The following is a 23144-nucleotide window of genomic DNA, read 5'->3' as shown; positions in this document are numbered from 1 at the left end:
CTCCTAAGTTCACAGTACCTTAGGTCTGAAGAAATTGTTCCAGCTGGCTTCTGTTCCTGTTGTAGCATGACAGATCCCATTGTTCCTGGGCCTCAGTCGAGGGGCCAAGAGGGAGGATGTCCTGGGACTCCTGCAATACGATTCGAAGGTTGGCAGCAGCAATGGGCGAAGTTCAGATCAGCGGCACTTCCCGGTTTCAGCTTCTCGCAAATAGCACCACTGTGGTTCTTGGACACCTTGTGGACTTTCCTTGCTTCTGGGGTCCAGCACTCTGAGGTGGCTCAGGATTGGTCAGCCCTGCTTCGATGGAGTCTGGAGATTCTAGCTTGGGTCTGGCTTAAAAACGATTCACTTGATTCTGCCGTTCCTGTCCCCTGGCGCTCGGTTCCTGCAGCAGCAATGGAAGTACAGCCATCAGAGAGAGGGGTTTCAGTCGAGTTCGTCTTGGGGTCGATTGGTCCCACCAACCCAAGGGGAGAAGTCATCCTTTGCAGGGCTACTCTAGTCGAGGCAAATTCTGAGCTTCAGCACTGCAGCAGGGCTTCACCGGGCAAACCAACGGTCCAGGAGTTGCATCAAGCTTCTCTTCCAAGTTCTTATTCGGATTCCTTTGTCCAGTGGTTGACTCTGCCTTCCTTACAAAAGACTGCCTTTTATGCAAGTCTCTCCCATTCATTTGCAGCCTAGCTGTCAATCACACAACAGGGTGGCTGTCCTTTGAGGTCAGCCTTCCAGCCAATCACCCATGGGTGCATTCCTGTAACCAAGGAGACTAAGCACAGGGAGTTTCGGGCATCTCCCTTGCTTCCTGCCCTGCCAGGCCTGCTGGAGCCACAGGTGGGCTTCAGCAGTGAACCCCACCAAAGACAAAATGAACAAAGGGACCAAATCTGGTTTGGCGCGCAGAGTAACTCTCAAGAAGGACCTTTCCAACAAGAAATGGTAAAAAAAGACGACCTGGGCCATTTTTACAAAATGAGCACCCATGGATGCTATACTGCAGCTGCGAACGCAGCCCGCAGTAAAAACACACAATGGTAGGAAAAAGTAATCCAAGTCCACCAGCCATTAATTGTAGAAAGGGTAACATAAAAATGTTAAATGAGAAAGTAGACCAAGGGGATACTAAGTAACCATCCAGCACTCTATGGAAGACGGTGTGTGCTGGGTCTACAAAGTTACAAAAGGTAAGTAAAGTCAATTTCACTTTACTGCTCTTGGAAACCGTAGTTTATCCAAGAGAAGGTATTTAAACTTTTGCGAAATCTAAAGGACTTCCCTCTGCCACTGCAATGAAGGTGCTATGTGTCACAATGTAAAAAGATGCCTATGGAGTTTGTCAGACAACAAAACCAAAAGAAACAGTGTTTAAATCAAAGTAAAATCCATGTGAGCGTGGGAAAAGGGTCTCACTCTCTCCAGGATAAAAATTAAAAGTCCTAAAGTCCAGCAAAAGAACTGGGGGTCTCTAAGGTAGAAGGGAATTAGCACATTTGAGAATTCTCTCTAACCGGTCTGATTAACTAAAACCACGGTTCCTCGCCCCCCCCCCCCTCTCCAGAGTAGTTAACACTGTAGGGGGCTCTCCCTTTTTGATAATGGACACTGTAACAGGTATGACAGTCAATTGGGCTATCCTGTCTCCTACATGGGTAGACCATGTCTCATCTCCACTGTTCATTAAAATGACTTTGATTTTGCCTTGATAGTCAGCATCTATCACTTCTCCCAGTACTTGGATGCCCTTCAATGCTAATCCAGGTGTAGGGGCAATTAATCCCATATCTTTTGAGGGAATGTGTACTCCAATCCCAGTCTGAATGACTATTCTACCTTTTGGGTTCTAATCTGATTTCTTGGTGAAGCATGCAAGTATACTTCTGGTGATTATGGAGTTGCACGGTATGGAGCTAGGGCACCTGGCGTAAACTCCTAAAACAGTAAGGTTTATGTAGCTCAATTAGGTTAGATCTGCACAGTAGGTGTTAACAGGCAGATCAAAGATGTTTTGCACTCAGCCACTGGCCTATTGTTCAACACTTTTTCAACATCAAACACACACACTCACACCAGGCTAACATTTCCTGACTTAAACAATTGTTCTTTCAACAAACCATTCATTCTCTCAATCAGGGCCACCCCTTATGGATGATATGGGACATGGTAGAGCCACTCAACATTGTTTTCTAGACAGTACTCATTAATTAACTTTCCTTTGAAATGTGTGCCATTGCCACTTTGAATTTGCAAGGGCACTCCATTATGTTAGGTTATTTTGCATTTATATAGCGCCTTATATACCATTGGTATGGTCTGAAGGCGCTGGTAGGTTGAACGCCCTTGGGAACCGAAGTTCAGATCAGTAGAGAGAGTAGAGAGAGTCAAAGGTGCGTGTGAGCCCCGGGTATGTGTGCAGCTGGTGCGGTATTCGTGTAATAGCTGCTTCTTAGCGGTAGGTGTGGTGGTTGAGAGATCAGGAGTATGTGTTCGTTCTGGCAGGATTTATCCAGATTGAATGTGGCTGTGTTAGGCCTGAGGAGAACGCCTGGCTGGGGGGGTGTGTAACCAGCAGTGTTTACTTAGAATGATGTGGAGTGTGCAGGCGGATGTTGGTATGAGAACAGTTATACCGAATGGTGTCATAGTATCTCTGCGTTTTAGTTGAGTGGTGGTGTAAAGGAGAGAGTAAGCGTGGTGGTGTGATATGATAGGTTATATGCCCTTTCAAACGTTCTCTGCATTCCAAACCATACTATATACGTCACGCAATTCTATGCGCTCCGGTCCGTTCCATGCACTCCTATCCACTCCATGCACCCCATTCTGCTCCGCACACCCTGGTCCGCTCGACAAACTCATGCACCCCTGTCTGCCCCACGCATGCACCCCTGTCTGCCCCACGCATGCACCCCTGTCTGGCCCACGCATGCACCCCTGTCTGGCCCACGCATGCACCCCTGTCTGGCCCACGCATGCACCCCTGTCTGGCCCACGCATGCACCCCTGTCTGGCCCACGCATGCACCCCTGTCTGGCCCACGCATGCACCCAAATGTGCTCTATTTACTCTGATCCGTTTTGTGTATTCTAAGTTGTTTTATGCACTCCGTCCACATATATCGTCCGTAACATCTTCATACTTCATCCTTTCCATCCACCTATTTCACACGTTTCATCCACCTACGGCACCCTTTTCATCCACCTACGGCAACCGATCTATCCACCTATGTCAGCCGTTCCATCAACGTATGTCATCCGTTCCATCCACATCCGGCACTGGTCTATCTCTAGATTCAGTTTTGTATAGAGGGGATATTAGACTATTAGGTACAGTTCTAGATTCTACATTACACAGATATACTATTGGGTATACTTCTAACTTACTTTGCACAGAAGGGATATTTAGGCACGCTTCTAACCTCAATGCTGTCGTGTACACTTCTAAATTGAACTAAGCGCAGAGAGATTATTCTGGGCACTAGTCAGTTCAATTAGGGCACGCTAATAGGCACACTTCTCTCAATTCGACTTTATACAACTTTATACAAAATTCAACTTTCACAGAGAGGCTATTGGGCACACTTCTAAATACAACTTTCCATGAGCGGCTATTGGGCACACTGCTAAATTCACTTTCACAAGGAGGCTATTGGGCACACTTCTAAGTTCAACTTCTAAATGCCCTTCTAGATTCAACTTTTCACAGAGGGGATATTGGGCACACTTCTAAATTCAATTTTCAATGAGCGGCTGTTGGGCACACTTCTAAATACAACTTTTACATAGCAGCTATTGGGCACACTAAGTTCAACTCCTAATGCACTTCTAAATTCGACTTTAACATGTATAGGACAGAGTTTCCAAATGCAAATATATTACAGATATAACGAATTTAAGGTGGTGATGCTTTGTTAGATGAGTGGATGGGTAGTATGGCGTGAAGTAATTGCTTCTGGCCCCGCCCATTCCACACTTACTTATTGTTGGCTTCTTGCTTCTCCTGCGGATACCTGCAGATACTGTTTGGAGCCGTCCTTTGCCTCGGGGTCCTTAGCCGTTGGGGCTGCAGGGCAGAGGCTGCCCTGGAGTGAACCTTGATGTGCTCAAGAAGGGCCAATCGGATCGCGCTAATCGAGGGCTGGGGGCGGGATTTACCTAGACCAGGAAGCGGGAGCGAGGGGGTGCGGGCGGGAGCGCTGGGGGTTCTTTTTTAAATTTCTATGCTGGGATGGTCGCTCAGGAAGGGGGACCACTCACCTTGGGGTCTTCAGTGCTAAAGGGGGCTTCGGGGCACTCACATACAGGACTACTAGTGCAGGGAAATACTGGGCCAATCGGATCGCGCTAATCGAGGGCTGGGGGGCGGGATTTTCCTAGACCAGAAAGCGGGAGTGAGGGGGTGCGGGCGGGAGCGCTGGGGGTTCTTTTTTAAATTTCTATGCTGGAATGGGGGCTCGGGAAGGGGGACCACTCACCTTGAGGTATGCAGCGCAAAAGGGGGCTTGGGGGCACTCACATGCAGGATTACTAGTGCAGGGAAATACTGGGCCAATAGGATTGCGCTAATCGAAGGCTGGGGGTGGTATATACCTAGACCAGGAAGCGGGAGCGAGGGGGTGCAGGCGGGAGCGCTGGGGGTTCTTTTTTAAATTTCTATGCTGGAATGGGGGCTCGGGAAAGGGGACCACTCACCTTGGGGTCTGCAGCGCAAAAGGGGGCTTGGGGGCACTCGCATGCAGGACTACTAGTGCAGGGAAATACTGGGCCAATCGGATTGCGTTAATCGAGGGCTGGGGGCGGGATTTACCTAGACTAGGAAGCAGGAGCGAGGGGGTGCGGGCGGGAGCGCTGGGGGTTCTTTTTAAAATTTCTATGCTGGAATGGGGGAATCCCTCCCCTCCACCCCCTTTACAATGTACAGTGTTTGTTTGTGTGTATAGGTCTTAAATTAGTTTAGGGATGGAAATGGTGTACGCAAAGGCCCTTTTACCGTTTTCATATGGGCACAGTATTTAATTTGTGTTCCGTTATACTCTAGATTACTTATTTGAGCTGATGGTTCTTTAATGTGGAATTCTATAATGGTGTACATGTTTTAGGATACCTTTTGAATTCTAATTTCTTTGGTTATCTACTAGGACTTATTGTACCTACCAACCTTCTTCCTTCCCCCATGTTGAAGCTAAAACCACTCTACCATTGCAAAAACAGTCTGGGCTTGGTCTATTTTGTGGTTTGAACCAACTATACCCTTTAGAGGGTTGTTCTCACACCCCTCACCAGAGGGCTGTTAAATAAATCTCCTTATGACATCACTGCTGTTTAGATGGAATTGTAGAATCTAGTGTGGTGGACAGATTTTAGGAGGCCACCATAGTTATGAACATGGAGCTCTAAGAGGTTAGCTAAAACCTGATCAAGGTACGTGGATGAGCAGTCAAGGCTTAGTCTCAGGAGAGTGAGAGTGGGGCCCTGAATGAGTCCACACAGAATACCACACAATAATTCAGTTTAGACAGTTCTACAAATACAGTCACATATGTAGGCATTTATAACAAACTGAAAAATTAAACTAGTAGGTAGTAATATCACTCTATAATACAAATATATACAATCATTGGTATGTTCACCTATTATACTTCATCGAATAACTCAGCCAGACAATGTATCTAAGTAATGCATATTATGATCGGAACCAGTCACAAGTACAATATCCTAACTTTAGAAGTTAAAACCCCAAGTTGAATGTTATGATATATTCTTTTTGTATCATGCTCATACATGGGGACTTGATCCCAAAAGTCAGTGTCCAACACAGTTACTTACAGGTATGAATTCTCCTTGAAAAGGATGCAATGGCTTGTGGTGGTGATTATTGCAAAGTTTTAAATAGTTTGAAACCAATTTACCCAAGGATAGATAAGTTCTCTCCTTTATTCCTGCCCCAAGGCTAACCCAGGGGCAGGTTACCCGACACATGATCGCCGGCCAAAGGTGAGGGGAGACTGTAGGAAAGGCACTTGTTCCCAAAACAATTCTATGGTGGACAGGGGGCTAGGGGGTAGGCACATTGATGCTTACTTTCCCTGACACTGATGTTCGCAGATGTCCTTATGCATTGCCTGGGGGTTTGATTTTCTGCCCTTTGTTCCAGTGAGAGGTGCCCAGCAGTTGTGGGTTCGATGATTCTTCCAGTCGGTTGCAAATGCAAGATACAACCCCTTGTTGACGAGGAAATGCAGAATCTAACAATGCAGAAGCCTTCAAGACACTTCACAGGATGGAGGAAGGTGAGTTCCAGTGACCATCACTGTTTGAAGGCGATGACGGGGATCTCCTTCCAGTTGCGACCACAAGAGCTGCACCAGGACAGGTTCCCCTGAAGGTATCAAGCTTGAATTCAGGGAGAAGGCAACCTGTGGCACAAGCTGACGAGCACCAAAGCTCTGGACTCGAACGTGGAACAGCGACGCTGCTTTTGAGAGGTAGCCCACAAGACAGATGGTTAGTCCAGGGACACTAATGAAGGCTCTGAAGGGCTGGACCCTCAAAGGCGTTGACACCGGTTGGGCCCACCAGTCCAAGAATGGAAGCACCGTTCAAGGTCTTCAGAAATCAGGCAGAGTAGCATCTGACGAATGGCTGCAGAGGCACTCCTTTTATCCAGAATCTGAGCTACAAGCAAGTCCAAGCCTACAAATGGCAAAGTTCTGCACCATACAAACAGCGAGTTGTTGTCCAGTCAGGGACAACTAACACACACGTGCACACGCCCCCCCACCCCCCCGCCTCCTCTCCCCCTTTCTTATAAGGACTTTCCTGACCTGAGAGGGCAGGAAGCAGCAAACACGGTAAAAATGTAACTGCTTCCACCAGCTTGTCTTTAGACACTTCTAATTCTAAAAGTAACCCAAAATCCTCAGTGTAAAAAGATAGGGCGATACAAAAGTATCCCCATTGCACTGCATTAAAAGATGCTGTGTAGAATATAAGAATTCAAAAGGGAAACATAGTTTCCCAGTTCTAATAGTCTGAGGGACTGATCAGTTTCCCCATAACATATCAGCAAAGGCAAGTGGAGCTTAATGCTTTACTTCCCTACAAAAGGTCAGGACAGGAGCAGAGCAAAAAGAATGGGGTTTCATAGGAAACTATGGGGGGAAAATTGCAAAAAAGAAAAACCTTCCTAACAACCACGGTCAGAGAGCACTGTTAGACATCTACCGCTTCATCGGTGACAGGCTTACTATTGAGAAATAATTTGCTGTAGCATCCCTGAAATGAAAACATGTGACAACATATTCACTGTCAAAGACTTCAAGGTCTAATTTTTACAATGTATCCAAAAGTGGATATTCCAGACCCACCATAGCTACAGGGCAAACCGTTTGTTTGAGCCTGCTACACTTACAGAGAAGACTGCTCTTCCAGCTCTGAGATTTAAAACTGTGCTTTCATGCCCTGACACTCTGCTTGAGAGAGTACCACTATTAGGGACTATAACTTATAAGCATCCAGAATCTTGATATGTACGGGGAAATCTGTCACCTAGATCACCAGACTGCAGCCCATCCTGATCAGTGGCAGTCAGTGAATATTTTCCATTGGATTGCTCTAAACATTTCCCATGAATGTGCGCAAGCATATGTGCACAGCAAAGGGCCCCCCAATCAACCAATGGGGAGCCCTGGGAAGGGAGTGTCATTGCTACATACATTTTTTTTAAATAATGTCTTTAAGTGTTAGCTGAAATGCCACACAGTTTTAATGATGGGCTTGTGGGGCAACACAAGAAAAATCCAATAGATGCCATATCTGCAGCAGTGAGGAGGAGTATTTTCCAACACATTTACAAGACGACTTTGTCCACAGGATAGGCCAATACTTTGCCAGTGTAACAAGCTATTTTCATGCTGGTAGTCCCCCCACATGTCCATGCTCTTGCACCAATATGTCACTATTCCCACGTAAAAACATAGCACTGTTTGCTTTGCCCATAATGGCAGTAAAATAATGCCATGCCAGTGTTAAGGTGGTTTTTGTACAACCCTTTGAGGGGTGCAAAATCACTGACCTTACGTTGAGCCAAGTACATCCAAACCAAAGGGGAAGTCAACCTCCCTAGGTGTGTGTAAGTGTGGAGATACCAAGCCATCCTTCCTGATATTTTGTGAAGGGTTCTGGAGAGATGAGCCGTCCCTGAGGATCATTGTTTCAGACTGTTACAGACATCGTATCCTATGGAGGGTGGAACTCTACCTTTTTTACTTAAGGCATGTGATCTATCGGGAAAAGCTGGATCCTGGGACCCTGCAACCCTGTGCTTTTCCCTGAAGCTTCCTACACCAAGATACTGTCATGATTCCTGCCCCTCATGTCCCCAGCCCTCCAAGATGTCAGGCTGGAGCCAGGCCACAATCACCTACATGGCCCTCAAGGGCCTCTATCCCACCAAAGACCCACTTGGAGTCAGACTTGGCACTTGTGGCACCAGACTCACTCACTCCCATAGGATAACATTGGAGATTGGACTTGTAGTGCATTTATGGGGACAAGATGGATGCCCCCACATATTTTGGTTCCCAGAACTGCATGTGCAATCTAGTCTTTTGGGTGTGTTTCAGCCCAGACACACCTGGGATACCCAGAGACTATTTAAGCCACGCCCAGGCTGAGAAACGTGCTTTGTTTTTTCTGCACCTGCAGCGTGACACCGTGTTCGGATCGGTCTCCAGTAGGCCTGCATCTTTCCTCTGCGCTCAGCTCCTGCAAGAACACCGTTAGGAACAGCCTTACCTTGCGGCGCTTCTGCCGATCATTCATCGCTCCTTCTGTTCTGCGGGCATCTTCGGCGGCGTCATTCCCATCCCGGCACGCTGCTTCTTAAGGAAAAGGGAAAAGAACAGAAAAAAGGCATTAGTAAGCATTCAGCAAATCTTCGCTTATTTTTCAATACTGTACGAGCTTCAAACGCTTACCTGAATCCCAGCCGCTCTGGGGGAACTCTGTCTCCGGAACTTGTCATCCATCTGCAAGAGGGAAAAGACACTCCAGGTTAGCGTGGAAACATCCAGAGGCGCTGCATACCGCGCTTACTCACCGCATTTGTTCTTCGTAACCGGCATCCACGCTGAAAACGTCACAGCACCTAAAAGACACAGAAAAAGAACTCATTTCAATACAAATACGAAAGGGGTGCATCGCGCTCTCACTCACCTTCAGCGCTACTCATCTCAGCAGCACGCTGCCATCATCTAAGGAAGGAAAGGAATAAAGTTGGAGAAATGTTCAAAAGACTCATTCTACTTACCTGTCGGACTCTTGCCAGTGAAGTAACTAGGCAGCAACGAGTCCGCATCAATCAACGCGCCCCTGCGCTGAAAGCAGGATGGAGAGCACACTATCCAAGAAAACAAGGTGCGCTTTGGATCAAAGGGAAGGGTTAGACCCCGGGGAAGAAGGGGTTCAAGCACACAGAGACAATAGGGAGTTAAACTCTACCAATCCTGTGTTTCAGGCCCAGTCTCCAGTCGAATAGCCTCCAGGGAAGGGTTTGAGGTCGTAAGAGGCCAGAACAGGCTGAGTGACGTCCCCGTGGATACCAGGTGAGCGTTAAAGATATTCGCTGAAAGAGAAGTGGGATCACCGGCTTTCTGACGGAACCCGAGTGGCATTGTTGTTGCTGCTGCTGCTCAAATGGGCCTGCTTCTAAGTGAGACATCCTGACTAACCTCTGCTGGTTATACTCTTCATGGGACACTCTTGAATTCCGTACTGGACCCCTGTCTCCTCGCTAGCACATCTATTGACCTATTTCAAAGGGTCACTATTGGGTTTTCAGGCTGCTGCTTATGTCAAGTCCATCTCTTTCTAGCTACCCTGGAAGGGGTCCTCCAATGTTGCCAAGTGTTTTCTTTGGCCAGCAATCTCCGGGGATTGTCCTTGCACAGCCAACGGGAACTGGCGCTGTGACCAAAGCTAAATCTGAAACATCCAAATCAACATCTGCAGCAGTGACTCTTGGGCTTCCTCAAACTCTTCAAACAGCCTGGGTCACATCAAGGTTTTTTTCTGGCTTGCAGTCTGTCACTGCTATTCTTCTTGGGGCTTTCCCTGCAGTATTTCTGAAAAGCCGTCTCTGTGACATTCTCTGCAACACGGCTTTAGTCACCCTCTGCAATCTTTCGCTCTGGCTCTGTTTTTTAGACATGGAACTCATGTGGTGCGATCCTCCATCTTCACCAGCTTGAAGGTTGCCTGTTTGGCTGCTCTCCTGGCTGGCCCACTGGTAATACTTAACTGTATTTTCATTGTAACCAGAAGCTGTATATCATTGGAAACTGAGTTGCCTACACACTTTGCCCTGTTAGTCTATGTATTTGCATTCCAGACCATCTAAATTAACAGTAAAGTAATTATCTAAATATGCTACCTACATGTACAATTGTTCTGCATACTTGTTTTTAGGAGTTTGTGATTTTTAGGGACACTATTTTTTTAAATACTTTTATACTTGCCTCATATTGTTGAAGGTCTTATATAAGCTTTACAGTACTCTCAAACACTTCCAAACTTGCTTAATCCTGTAACACTGTGATCTATTGCGGAAGCAATATAACCCTCGGAGGGGGGGCATTACCGGATAGGTAATGCCCTGGGGCAGAAGTTAGAAGCCTGAGTAAGGTCTTTAACGTGATGCCTGTTGCATTACCTCACCGGTAATGCCCCCCTTTGAGGGTTATTTTGCTATTAGTACCCCGGCACATTGTACTGGGGTACTACTCGTGTTTTTATCACAAGCTGAGAAACAAAAAACGATGCTTGCCATGGTTCGAGGAGAAGATATACTGAGACTTGTCTCTGTTGCCTCTGTAGAGTTGTTAACGGCTTCTTTGCCTCACAAGCCTAATCAGCTTGTGGCCCTACTTTGAATTTCTTCATATTCTACAACGACTTCTAAAACCTTGTGCAAGACTTTTACTTACCTGCAAGAAGTGCTTCAATTCACTTTGATTTTGCTAACTTAACATTGGCTGGCCTTGCTCCCTGGATGACTCTTCTCTCCTCTGCTTAGGTATTGTGTCTGCCTTCCAGGAAGGGGTTAACTAATTTTGCAATGGGGGTTACCAAAAGTACTTACCTGCTTCAGAATATTTGTGTGATCTCTTGTTTTGTTCTAATAACCTTTTTCCTTTGACATATTCCTAAATCTGATTCTAAATGCAACAGTGATATATTAATATCCCCAGCACCCTAAATATTGAAGTCACCTGAGGGTGTAGGTAGTGACTGTGGGCCATCCGAAATGGATTGGTTTTTTGTTTAGTTTTGGTTTGTTTATTTATAAAGCGCATTCGAACCCTCGGGTAGCTTGGCGCATAATCATGTGTACAGCAGAGTTACATATCGTTACACGAACATCATAAATACAACAGACAGAGCGTACATTAATCCAGGCTCTGAATGTTTACATACAGGAGTAGAATATACCGAGAAAAGAATGTACTTAAATACTTGCTGATTTAGACATTTTAAGAGTGTGTATTTTTGAAGTGTATTTGAGTGTTACTATTATATTGCCCCTTCTGAAGAAGGCTTATTCTAACTGACTGATAAATTAATAATGGTTTAATCAAGAAACCTTGTGTGTAAGAGTTTATTTGAATACTTGTCACTGTGAATGTCTGTATAACTCCCCGACAACTCACACTGACCCCTCTTGAGATGAGCATGGCTGCTCAACACGCTACCAACTTGTGTATTACAGACTTATACCAAAGGTTGAGTTCCTATTGCCAGGAGGTCAGGGTTGCTGTAGTGCACGCAAAGGTTATTGCATACAATCTTGCCTAACACTGGTGGCGTTTGGTTAGGATCTATTGTAGAGTTGCTACACTAAGAATTTACTTTGCTTTTGTTCAACTAAAAACCTTCATAAGGCTAAGCTCAACTTGAAAAGCAATTGTAACATGCCAAATATGGATAACTTCAGTCAGGAAGTCCTGATCTTTGATAATGGGGATGATAATGCATAGTTGAACTCTGATGTCTTAGAAGAGTCAGAAGAGGGAAAGGAGTCTCGGGAAGAGAGTCCCTCTTTGCCTCAACAGGCCCTTTTGCCTCAACCTTTGTGTCTCTTGAGAAGATGAGACTTGAGTTAGAATTCAAAAGGTTACAAATCCAAGCTGAAATCAAACATCAGGACATAATCTAATGGAAATGCAACATGCTCTTGAAATGAAGAAAATGTTTCTATCCCAGAGTCATCTAGGTCTTACAGTCCAAAGAGACCTTGCATGCCTAAAGAAGCAGTGAGTGTGTAGGATGTGAAACTTGATATTTTTGATTGATTGGGTGCTTTTGAATATAACTATGGTATTCAGGGTTTCACATGGAATCAGTTGATTCCTTGGCTTTTGTCTAAGCTCCCCCAAATTGCAACTGATGCTGTAATGGAGGAGGGGGAACTTGAAAGATTTGAGTCTGAAAATGTGAAGCTAGCTTTGATAGCTAGGTTTGGGAAAACTCCTTCCCAATACCTTAAGAGGTTTAGGACTCTCAAAAAGACTGATGGTACCCCTTGGGCTACCTGGGTGTGTGAATGTTTGAAACACTTAGATGGTTGGGTTAAGGGTTACAGAGGGAACTCCTTGGAATCTATTTTTGATGCCTGCTCTCCTGTGCTGAGATGGCACTTGGCTGATTCAAAAGAGATTGAACCCAAGAAGCTTGCAAAGCTGCTGACTTGTGGGTTGCGAACAGGGCCACTCACAAGGATTCTGAGGCCACTCACAAAAAGAATGAGGGGAAGCAGCACAAGAATGATGACAAAGAATTCTAAAACCTCCCATCCAAAAGAGGATCACAAACATAAGAAGTGTAAGCCATTTGGGAAACCAGGTCAGTCTAGTGAAACCTCTGGTGCCAAACCAGAGGGAGGTCAGTAGAAATCCCCATTCCAGAAAACATTTGGTAAATGTTATGCTTGTGGGTCTACTGACAATGTGAAAGGGGAGCCCAGATGTAAGGGTAAACCTTCAGGGGTCCACAATGCCTCCTTAGCCTTCATCCCTGAGGGAGAAGTTCGTATGGCAAGTGGAAACGTTCATCTATTAGCTGAAGATCCCATTGGCATCTCAGCCAGTGTTTTAGTGTCCCTGGGTCTGTAAGAACATCAGAATGTAGATTTGTATAACTCTGTACCAGATAACACAAAATAATATTACAAGGACAGTGTACTTGTGAATGGTCAGGAGACCCCTGCCGTTAGAGACACTGGGGCCAGCATCACAGTGGTATTTAAAACCTTTTTCAAACTGAGGATGTTGCTGAGGCACCCAAAGGCCCCACTAAGCTTGCTGGAGGCCCTATCCAGATGGTTCCAATACTACCAGCTCTCATCCAGTGTAACAATATGACTGTAAGAATATCTGTTCGTGTACAGAGTGAGGTCCCTGGGAGAGTCCTGCTGGGGAATGACTTAGACTTGTGGAGTTTCATCAGGCACCCCCAGGCCTCACAGTAAAAGGAAGCAGGACCAGACGAAGAAGGTCATAGAGCTCACTTTAGATGACTCTCAGTGGGTTGTTACAGAGGAACATATAACCCCCAGTCCAAAGGAAGAGCCAACTTCTACTTTCCAGGAAGAAAGAGACAAAGGGGAAACCCAAGGTCTAAGGAAACCAGATAAGTAGCACTCCTGTGCACAAAAACAGTGCATCCCCGAGAGGACAGTCCACAGTCACACCGCGACTCCTCCACCAGCTGAAGCTGAGGTTCATCCAGAAGATGGTGACTTGGCTACTGATGACACACAGCTGGAAGAAGACCTCCCACCTGTTGGAGATCTGGATCCTAAAGACCACCCTGAGCTGCAGACTTTGCTTGCAGAAGGTGTCCCCTGTAGGACAGACTTTAGCAGAGGTCAAGGAGAGTGTCCTACTCTTGAAGGTCTTCGCCAACAGGCAGCTTCCCAGCTGGAAAGGCAAGAGCCAGGGAAGCACAGGTTGTACTGGGAGGATGGCCTCCTCTACAGTGAACCTATTGAGTCTACCCCAGGGTACTTCAGAAGACTTTTTTAATTTATTTATGTATTTTTTTTTTTTTTTTTTTTAAAGAAAGGGAAAGTCCGGTCAAGTCGGGATTTCCAAGCTTGGTCTAGCTGTCTGCACGCTAGGGTTCAGTTTATTGTGACTGTACCAATAACATTCAATGGCGTTTTGCTCATTTTCTGAACCAATTGAGCAGTGTGCTAGCTATACTGATTTCAACTTTATTTCTTTGTTGAAAAACATACCATATATCAAATTCAGTTTCTTTCTTATTAAATCAATTGTATCTTCATTGATTAATTACTCCGCATCACATTCAATGCCATTAATTGCTCTCAAAATTCCGTACTGTATTGATTTACTCTCGGAGTACCATACATCCCTAATTGACTTTATCGCATCCTCCTTATTCAATCATCCATTTTATCTTCATTGATTAATGTACTTTGTTTCCTTTTAGTATAATAGGTTTTGTTTCCTCTTGATACCTTAAATATTAGCACCACCCATCAATTATATTTGCATTGATAGGTTTAATTTTCCGTTTGGGGTTTAAGTTTACTTTTCAGTATAATTGGGTTTTTTCCCTCTAAACACGTGTTTCTCCATGGATATGTGTCCATGGTTTCTCAGAGAAATCTGCTTAGTTCTCTTTTATAAATTATTCTTTAATCTGATTTTGTGCTGTGACTCTAATCAGTTTGTTACTTCTTATAGTCAGTTGGTTTCCTTAGTTTGTGCTTCCCAGGATGCGGTTGTCCTCGGTGTCCTACCCACGCAGGCACTACTACAGGAGACTTGGTAGTGCCTCCGTAGGTGAGACCCCAGTTTCTACAGTAAGCCAATGAGATTACTTTAGCTGGTCACATAAGTTTTAAGAGGACCAAGGAAAGGATGTCTCTGTATTTCCACTGGCCCAAGATGGGGTCTGATGTAGATTTTTGTAGAAGCTGTCACACTTGTCAGATTTCTGGCAAGAGTGGAGCCAAGAACGTGGCCCTCCCAGTTTGTGGGAGCCCCCTTTGAGAGGGTAGGAATCGACATTTTTGGTCCTTTAGACCCTGCCACATCTTCAGGCAACCAATTTTTATTGGTTGTGGTAGACCATTCTACCTGGTATCCTGAAGCCATACCTAAGAGGACTGTTACTGCTCAGGCAGTGGCTAAGGCCCTCCTTGGTATTTTACGCAGGTAGGTTTTCCTAAGGAGGTTGTCTAAGACAGGGGACCAATTTTATGTCCCACTACGTGAAAGCCATGTGGAAAAACTGTGAAGGGACCTACAAGTTCTCAACAGCCTACCATCCCCAAAGCAATGGGTTTGTGGAGAGGTTTAATATAATAACGACCAGCATGATGGGTGCCTTAGAAATACCCCTTAGCATCCCCTGTGTGATGTCTTTGCAAATCTTTCTTCTCTGCGATGGAATTTGTCTGTGATCTTGTAAAAATCTTATTTGATTATATACAAGTAATTAAAATAAAATACCCCTTAGAAGAAAGTGGGACCTTCTACTGCCTCTTTGCTTATAGAGAAGTCCCTTAAGAAGTGGTTGATTTTAGCCTTGTTGAGCTCCTCTATGGTCATCCGGTTAGAGGTCCATTGGCCCTAATCAAGGAGGGGTTGGAGAGTGCTCCTTCCTACACGGCAGTGAGTCACTCATTATGTGTTAGGTCTCCGAAGGAGAATGACACACATAATGACAGAAGCTTCTGATAACTTGAAAGCAGGCCATGCTCTGGTTAAACATGGTTGGAACCTTCATGGTTGTGGGAAATCTGGGATAGGTCAATTATTTGGTGGATTTAGGCAATCCTAAGGAGGCCCCCATTGTCTTTCACACCAACCGCCTATAGGCCTATGTCTCTAGACCAGAACTTGGAGCTTTGCTTCTAGCCTCTGCTCTGGAGGAAGAGGAGAGGGAGCCTCTTCCTGACCTCAGGGGACAACCTTTAGATCGAAAGACGGAAGGAGTTAATCTCTCTTCTGATCTGAGAAGGAGTGCAAAATTCTGTTAAATCAATTTGCCTCTGTTTCCACTATCACCAGGACCCTAGCAGGGGTTACAGGATGTCAGACCATATACAAAGCCACATAAAGGAAGAGGTCAAGAAGATGCTTGATCTTGGGGTAATAGAGCCATCTACACGTCCATGGGCTAGTCCTGTTGTACTAGTGTTAAATGCCGGATCCAAGGAGTTGAGATTGTGTGTGGACTATAGAGCTCTTAATGCAGTCACCACGACTGATGCCCATCCTTTACCTAGGACGGATGCGCTGGTGGACAAACTTGGTACCTCAGTACATTTGACCTAACCTCAGGCTATTGGCAGATAGCTCTGAATGACCATGCCAAGGAGAACACTACATTTTCATTCCCAGGAGGCCTCTACCTGTTTAAGGTTATGCCTTTTGGACTAAAGAATGCACCTGCTACATTTCAAATGATGATAAATCATGTTCTGAATGGGATGGAGGACTTCTGCATGGCATACTTGGATGAAGTGTCAGTATTCAGCCCTACTTGGAAGGAACATATTGACCTCTTAGGATATGTATTGAAGGCTCTGGAGCAGGCCAATCTGACAATAAAGGCAAGTAAATGTCAAATTGGTCAGAGTAAAGTGGTCTACCTTGGACATGAGGTAGGAGGTGGTGAAATAAGGCCATTGCCTAGAAAAGTGTAAGCTGTACAAGACTGTGCCACCCCTACTACTCAAACCCAAGTGACAGCCTTTTTAGGTCTCACAGGTTACTATGGGAACTTCATAGAGAAGTATGGGCCCATAGCCTCTCCCTTGAATGTGGTGATCTCACCCAAATTCTGCAAGAAGGTCGGGTGGAATGAGGAGTGCACTAAGGCATTTGAAGGACTTAAGAAAGCCCTTTGTCAAGCTCCAGTCTTAAGAGCTCCTGACTACAACAAATCCTTTTTTGTACATATAGATGCTTCCATCAGAGGTATAGGTGCAGTTCTGAGTCAGCTGGATGAGAAAGACAGGGAATACCCAATCTGCTTCATCAGTAGAAACTGAAGGACCCTGAAACAAGGTGGGCAACCATAGAACGTGAATGTTTTGCCATTGTGTGGTATTTGAAGATCAGACCATACTTGTATGGATCTACTTTTGTGATTCAAACTGACCACCAACCCTTGAGATGGTTAATGCAGATGAAGGGGGGGAAATCCTAAATGGTTAAGATGGTCAATCAGCCTACAGAGGTTTGATTTTACCATAGAACACAGGTTAGGGTGTAATCACCAAAATGCTGATGGTCTCTCCAGAAAGTATGACCGACTTGAGTAAGGAGATTCATCCAGGGGTGGGTTAAATCTTCCTGTCCATTAGCCCGGGGGAGGAGGGGTGTTGGGCAGAATTCTCAGAAGTGTGCTAATTCCTCTCTACTTTAGAGACCCCCAGTACCTTTGCTGGATTTTTAGGACATTAAGAGTGTGTAGTTTGCAGTGTATTTGTGGGTTACTATTATATTGTCCCCCTCTGAAGAAGGATTACTGAAACTGACTGTTAAATTAGTAATTGTTTAATCAAGAAATGAGGTTTTTTTAATGTGTCACTGTGAATCTGTGTAACTCCCCTAATGCTCATATTGACCCCTCTTGAGATCAGCCTGGCTGCTCTTCACGCTACCAACCTGTGTAGTACAGACTTATACCAAAGGTTGTGTTCCTATTGCCAGGAGGTCAGGGTTGTTGTAGTGCACCCAAAGGGTACTGCATACAATCTTGCCTAACATGTTCATTCTTCAACCAGCTAATTTTCATATAGTCCAACCTTGCATACCTCTTGCTGTCTCTCTTGTTCTCGCCTGTATTCTCTCTATTCCTCCTCTGGACTTGGAAGCAGACTTAGTGCAGCATACTGTACACGCTATATACCAGCCAACATAACAGAAGTTTGTGAGAAAATGCCATATACTTGTTATTTGGAATGTTCTGTTTTGCATACAATTTAGCTTGGGTCACAAAAATAGATGAGCTTACCATAAGAATATGCATACTAACTGTGCCTTTTTGTTTTGTCTATTTAGGCGGCTGCTCAGTGTTATATTGACTTGATTATTAAGGAGAGTGACAATAATGTCAAACTCATTGTATTGGATCGCTTGATTGAGCTAAAGGACCATCCTGCCCATGAACGAATACTCCAGGTAAGCAACTCAGTGAAGTGAATGATTATTTCAGAGTTTTGTGTGTTGCCACAGTGGCGTTTTGCAGCCACTTCAGGGCGCTTTTGTACACAGTAGAAGTATTGGTATTGTGAGGGGTCTGAAATTAGAGACAGAAACAAGGTACTTGTATTCTTAAGTAAAGGCATTTTTATTAAATGGAAATGGGCTGTAAAAACGCCTCTAGCCCTATTCTAAAGAGGAACTTCCCTACCTAGAAACTAAAACTAAGGATGTCTCTCTCAGAATGTCCGTACCTGACAAACCGCTCTTTTATCAAAAACAACCTATCCTGACCCTCACACTTATAAACAAACAAGAGGTGCAAGGAAATGTTTTTAACTTGATGTTAGAAAACGTGTTTAAAATCAAAAGTGTAAAAACTACTCCAACAAAAATGTTCTCCAAAGGTAGAGACCCTTGGATCCAGAAGATTGTTCCCTTCCCCTGGATTCTTAAACAGGATGGCGAAATGTTTCTTTAGCTAACAGGTCTTTGGTGTATTTAATGGACTCACAAAGTTCTTGTTCAACTAAAAGGTTCTGTAGCAAACGTTCTATAGTAGACCTTGCAACTATGCAGATAACCAACTAGGTATCTTTATACAATTTCCAGCTGCCTGGTGTACTCGCCTGCCAGGACTTCTGAGTTTCACAGTTCTTAATACAACTTCAGCTTCCTGCGGTATTCACCCGTCAGGTGGTCTTATGTCTTTGATAGATTTTAAGTGTATCACAATAGCATATACCGTATGCTGCTTGATATATCTATTTGGGTTATATTTTCTCATATGTACTTGCTCAAAACCTCTCCCCCCGTATTGCCATCTTATGCTTTGGCTGTTAGTTTGGGGTTTGTCTTTATACTTGTCTTGTTTGCATTCAAACAAACGTTGCCTTTGTACTTTGCCTTGGCTGCATTCAAGGAAGCGTAACCTTACTGCATTAGCAAACTTGTACTATTCAATCACTTGTTAGCGCGGTTCTCAGAATGGCCCGGGGTGCCCAGCTGCTTTGGGTAGACTCCTCGCTATTTTCCAGCGTCTCTGATGCTTCTGACGCCTCTCTGTTATGGCTTCTGCCTTCCAGGCTGGGAGTGTGCGGATGCTCCCCCAACACCCAGCGCGGTTACACGCCAACTCTTTGTTGGGCCGGGATGAAGTCTTCTGCCTCGTCGAGACGACTGGACCTCTAGGAGCTTATGCACTGCTCCCAGTGCCTCCACGGTCCTTCTGGTTCACCTGCAGGGTTCCTCTCCCTATCCCACTGGCCTTCTGTTTTGCCGACTCTGTTGGTGTGCTTCGCGTTCAAGAGCCCTGGCATGGATGGCAACGTCTCGTCCCTGCACTTCTCTCCTCTATAATGTGGTTGCCATTTTTAATTGTGCTGCTCATTGCATGTTTGTAACTAGTTGTATTTTGGGCTCTGTCACTTTGCACAAACTCCCTTGTCGTCGTCCTCGTCTCAGTACCTGAGTGGTATGGGAGTTGAATTCCAGAATTTTCTTTGGGCTTTTAACTCCAGGATGGTTTTTCTTAGATTTCATAAAAAGGTACATCCGGATTAGAGGTCATGGTTACCTTTTGAACTCTTAAGTTTTAAATTTTAAATGTTTTTTCTCCTGTTCTTTAGATAAAGGTACATCAAGAACAAAAGGTTTAGTGAGTTATGGGTGTTTGGGTGGGAAGTGGGGGCCTGGCTAGGATGATGTAGAGAAAAGGTTTCTTGACTTCCTCTACAGGGGGGAAATCCTTATCTGACACTAGGCTATTGAGGTCTTGTGGGTGTGGGGGGGGCTTTTTCATGGGAAAGAGCGGGGAACATTGTGACTCCTCCCATGAAGTCATAATATCTCCTCGGTAGTTGTCTCCTCCCATGTGATCATCTTTCATGTAACCGCCCACGGGGTCAGGATCGGATAACGGCTGCCGTCCCCATGCACTTGGGAGGAGGTTCCCACCAGGGAAACCGTGATGACTCCATTAGATTCATCACATAATGTAGAGTAAAGAAACACCAAAATATGTGCATTAGAAGTGGATTGGTACCGGTTACCAAAGATTTATCTTTTGGCAACTTTCCCTCCATAGTTTCTATGCCCCCCCCCCCCCAATCTTTTTTATTTGGTTTTAAACCTTTTCCGACCTTTTGAGGGGAAGTAAAGACTTCAGCTTCACTTCACCTGTCCTTTTGCTCATTTTCTATGGGGAAACTGATCAGTCCTTCAGACTATCCAATCATGGATTATTATTAATTGGAATAATACTTGGTTATAGATGATTACACAACATTACAAACCTGAATTGTATTGTGTGTTTTGAGGTTCGATAGCAGAATTGTCTTTTGATGTTAGGGAGAATTCTCATAAATGTGCCAATTCCTCCCACTTTGGAGCCCTCCAGCTCTTTTGCTAAACTTTGGCACTTTGAACATTTTAAATCAATGTGTTTTCTGTGTTTGTTTCTTTTGGTTATGGAGTCTAACCAACTCCATAGGCATCTTTTCATTTGTGTCACAGAGCACCCTCAGTGCAGTGGCGCAGGGAAAACTTTTCATGCTTTCCCAAGGTTTAAATACCTTCTCTGGGGTAAATGCTGTTTTCCAGAGTAAGTAAAGTGAAATTAACTTTACTAGTTTTTTTAAATTCCTAGATCCAGTACACCCTAACTTACAATAGAGTGCTGGACGGGTTACTTGGTATCCCCTGTGTCTAGATACTCATGTAGCAGTCAAATGCTACCCCTTCCTCTCAGAATGGCTGGTGGCAGTGGTTTTACAACGAACTACCATGATTTTCCTGACCGCGAAGCGTTAAATCGCGGGAGCCATGTTTTTCACAATGGCGTCTGACCCACCTCTGTAAAAACAGGTCGCGGTCTTCTTTTTTTCTCCATTTGTTTATGGAATGGTCCTTCTAGAATTTTGCTCTGCGCGCCAAACCAGGTTTGGTCCCTTTGTTCATTCGCCTTTGGCGGGCTTCAGGAGTGAAGACCGCCTCTGGCGCCAGAGTGTCTGGGGTGGGCAAGAAGTGAGGAGGTGCCCGAAACTCCCTGTGCTTAGTCTCCTAGGAGACCCAAATGCACTCTTTGGTGATTGGCTGGCTGACTGTCTGGCAAGGACAGCCAACCTGCTGGGTGAGTGACAGCTAGGCTGGAATGAATGGGAGAGAACTGAATAAAAGGCGAGTATCTTGGCTTGGAAGCAGTCGACCACTGGAACGAAAGAACTGAAGACGAGCTTGAAGAGGATGACGGCTGCTGCAACTCCTGGACAGTTGGTTTGCCCGGTGAAGCCCTGCTGCAGGGCCGATTCACCAAGTTCATCTCGACGGAGAAGCCTCTACAAGGACGACTTCTCCCTTTTTTTTTTTTTAAAAAACTTTTTTTATTGAATTGACAGCACAACAAAGGACCAGAGGAAACCACAAGGCACCAGCGCAATTTACAAACCGTACGAGGAAGAAACATATACAATTGCATGAATGTAGCATATCAATAACCGGCAATATACAGAGTATTAATACATGCCCCGGGATAGCATGCTATTTAGGGGGAAGCATCTGGGGAGGTAGAAGAAGAGGTGGAGGGCGAAGTCATGGCAGAGATATAGTCACGGAATCTCGGCCAGATGTCCCTCAGTCTGGAGTGGGGATGCTGTATAGCACTCCAGGACTGCTCAGTATCATGAGCCCATGTGAGCCACTGAGTGTAGGTAGGCGCTCTAGGGCGAAGCCAACAGAGTAATATACAGCGAACTGCCAGTAGCATGCAGAGGCCTGCCAATTTCTTAGCGTCACGGGGGAGCTGTGGGAGATCATGGAATAAGCAATGCAGTGGGGTGGGGGTGATTAGGTGTTCTAGAATGTCTGATAATGTAGAGCAAATGTCTAGCCAGAATTGGGACAAATGGGGGCATAGCCACAACATGTGTATATAGGAGGCCTGATCTGCGCCGCACCTAGGACAAGTAGGGGAGTTGGCATGAAACATGCATTGGAGTCTCATGGGTGTATGATGGTACCTGTGTAAGACTTTAAACTGAATGAGCTTAAATTTAGTGTTGTAGGAGACCTCGTGGGTCCGGGCGCACATCCGAGCCCACCTCTCGTCAGTGATCTCGGCATCAAGGTCCTCCCCCCATCTCCGTCTCAGCTCGGTAAAGTGGGTGGCCGCTCTGGTCTGCAGTAAGGAGGAGAGCCTCGACACTTTACCCCTGAAGGAGAGATGGGAGCAAAGCTCCTCCACTATAGGTTCATCAGTAGGCAAGGCGGGGAAGTCTGGATAAGTGGATTTGAGGTGTGCTCGAAGTGAAGAGTACTGTAGCCACACCGAAGGTCGGCGCCTCAGTGGGGAGTGGGGGGGGGAGGTCAGACCATTCTATGAAGTTCCCCTGTTCAGAGGCATCGCGTAAAGTCAGGAAGCCAGCAGTGGCCCAGCAGGTGACCACCGAAAGTGGGATGTGTGGAACATCAGGAAGGAAGTTCCACAAAGGCAGGTCCCCGTGAAACGGACGGGGTGAGCCGACCATGGACCAGAGTTTAGTCAGCGCCAGAGATGTACAAGCCACCGGATTCGCAGAGTTTAAGTAAGGGGAGATTGGCCGGAGGACCAGGGACCCGATCACTCGGTCACAGACAGCCAGCTTTTCAAGGCGAACATGAGGGGGTGGGGGGGGCGGGGGATCAGTGGTGTTGAACCAGAATACAGCAAACTGTGATTGGGCCACCACCCAGTATCTGATGAAGTCGGGTGCGCTAAAGCCGCCCAACGCCTTAGGGGCAGTTAGTGTAGTCAATTTGAGCCGGACGGCCCCAGAGTGCCAAAGGAAGGTGTTGCATATGGTGCGTAGTGTTTGAAAAAATGTATCCCCAGGCCACAGAGGCAAATTGATAAAACGATAAAGTAATT

At 45.5% G+C, this 23144-nt stretch overlaps 1 protein-coding gene across 1 annotated transcript in view; it reads left to right on the top strand.

Annotated features, from left to right (window-relative positions):
- COPB1 (COPI coat complex subunit beta 1) overlaps positions 1–23144 on the top strand; it is an 821662-nt gene that overhangs the window by 247922 nt on the left and 550596 nt on the right. Inside the window, exon 8 of the mRNA XM_069623734.1 lies at positions 18101–18220. Coding sequence (XP_069479835.1) covers positions 18101–18220 — 120 coding nt within the window. The remainder of the gene's footprint in view (positions 1–18100; positions 18221–23144) is intronic.

This window comes from Ambystoma mexicanum, chromosome 11 (assembly GCF_040938575.1).
Source record: "Ambystoma mexicanum isolate Mex_15411 chromosome 11, UKY_AmexF1_1, whole genome shotgun sequence".
Classification (NCBI taxonomy): Eukaryota; Metazoa; Chordata; class Amphibia; order Caudata; family Ambystomatidae; genus Ambystoma; species Ambystoma mexicanum.
Note: the sequence above shows the minus strand (reverse complement) of the source record. Positions and strands in the feature narration are given on the sequence as shown.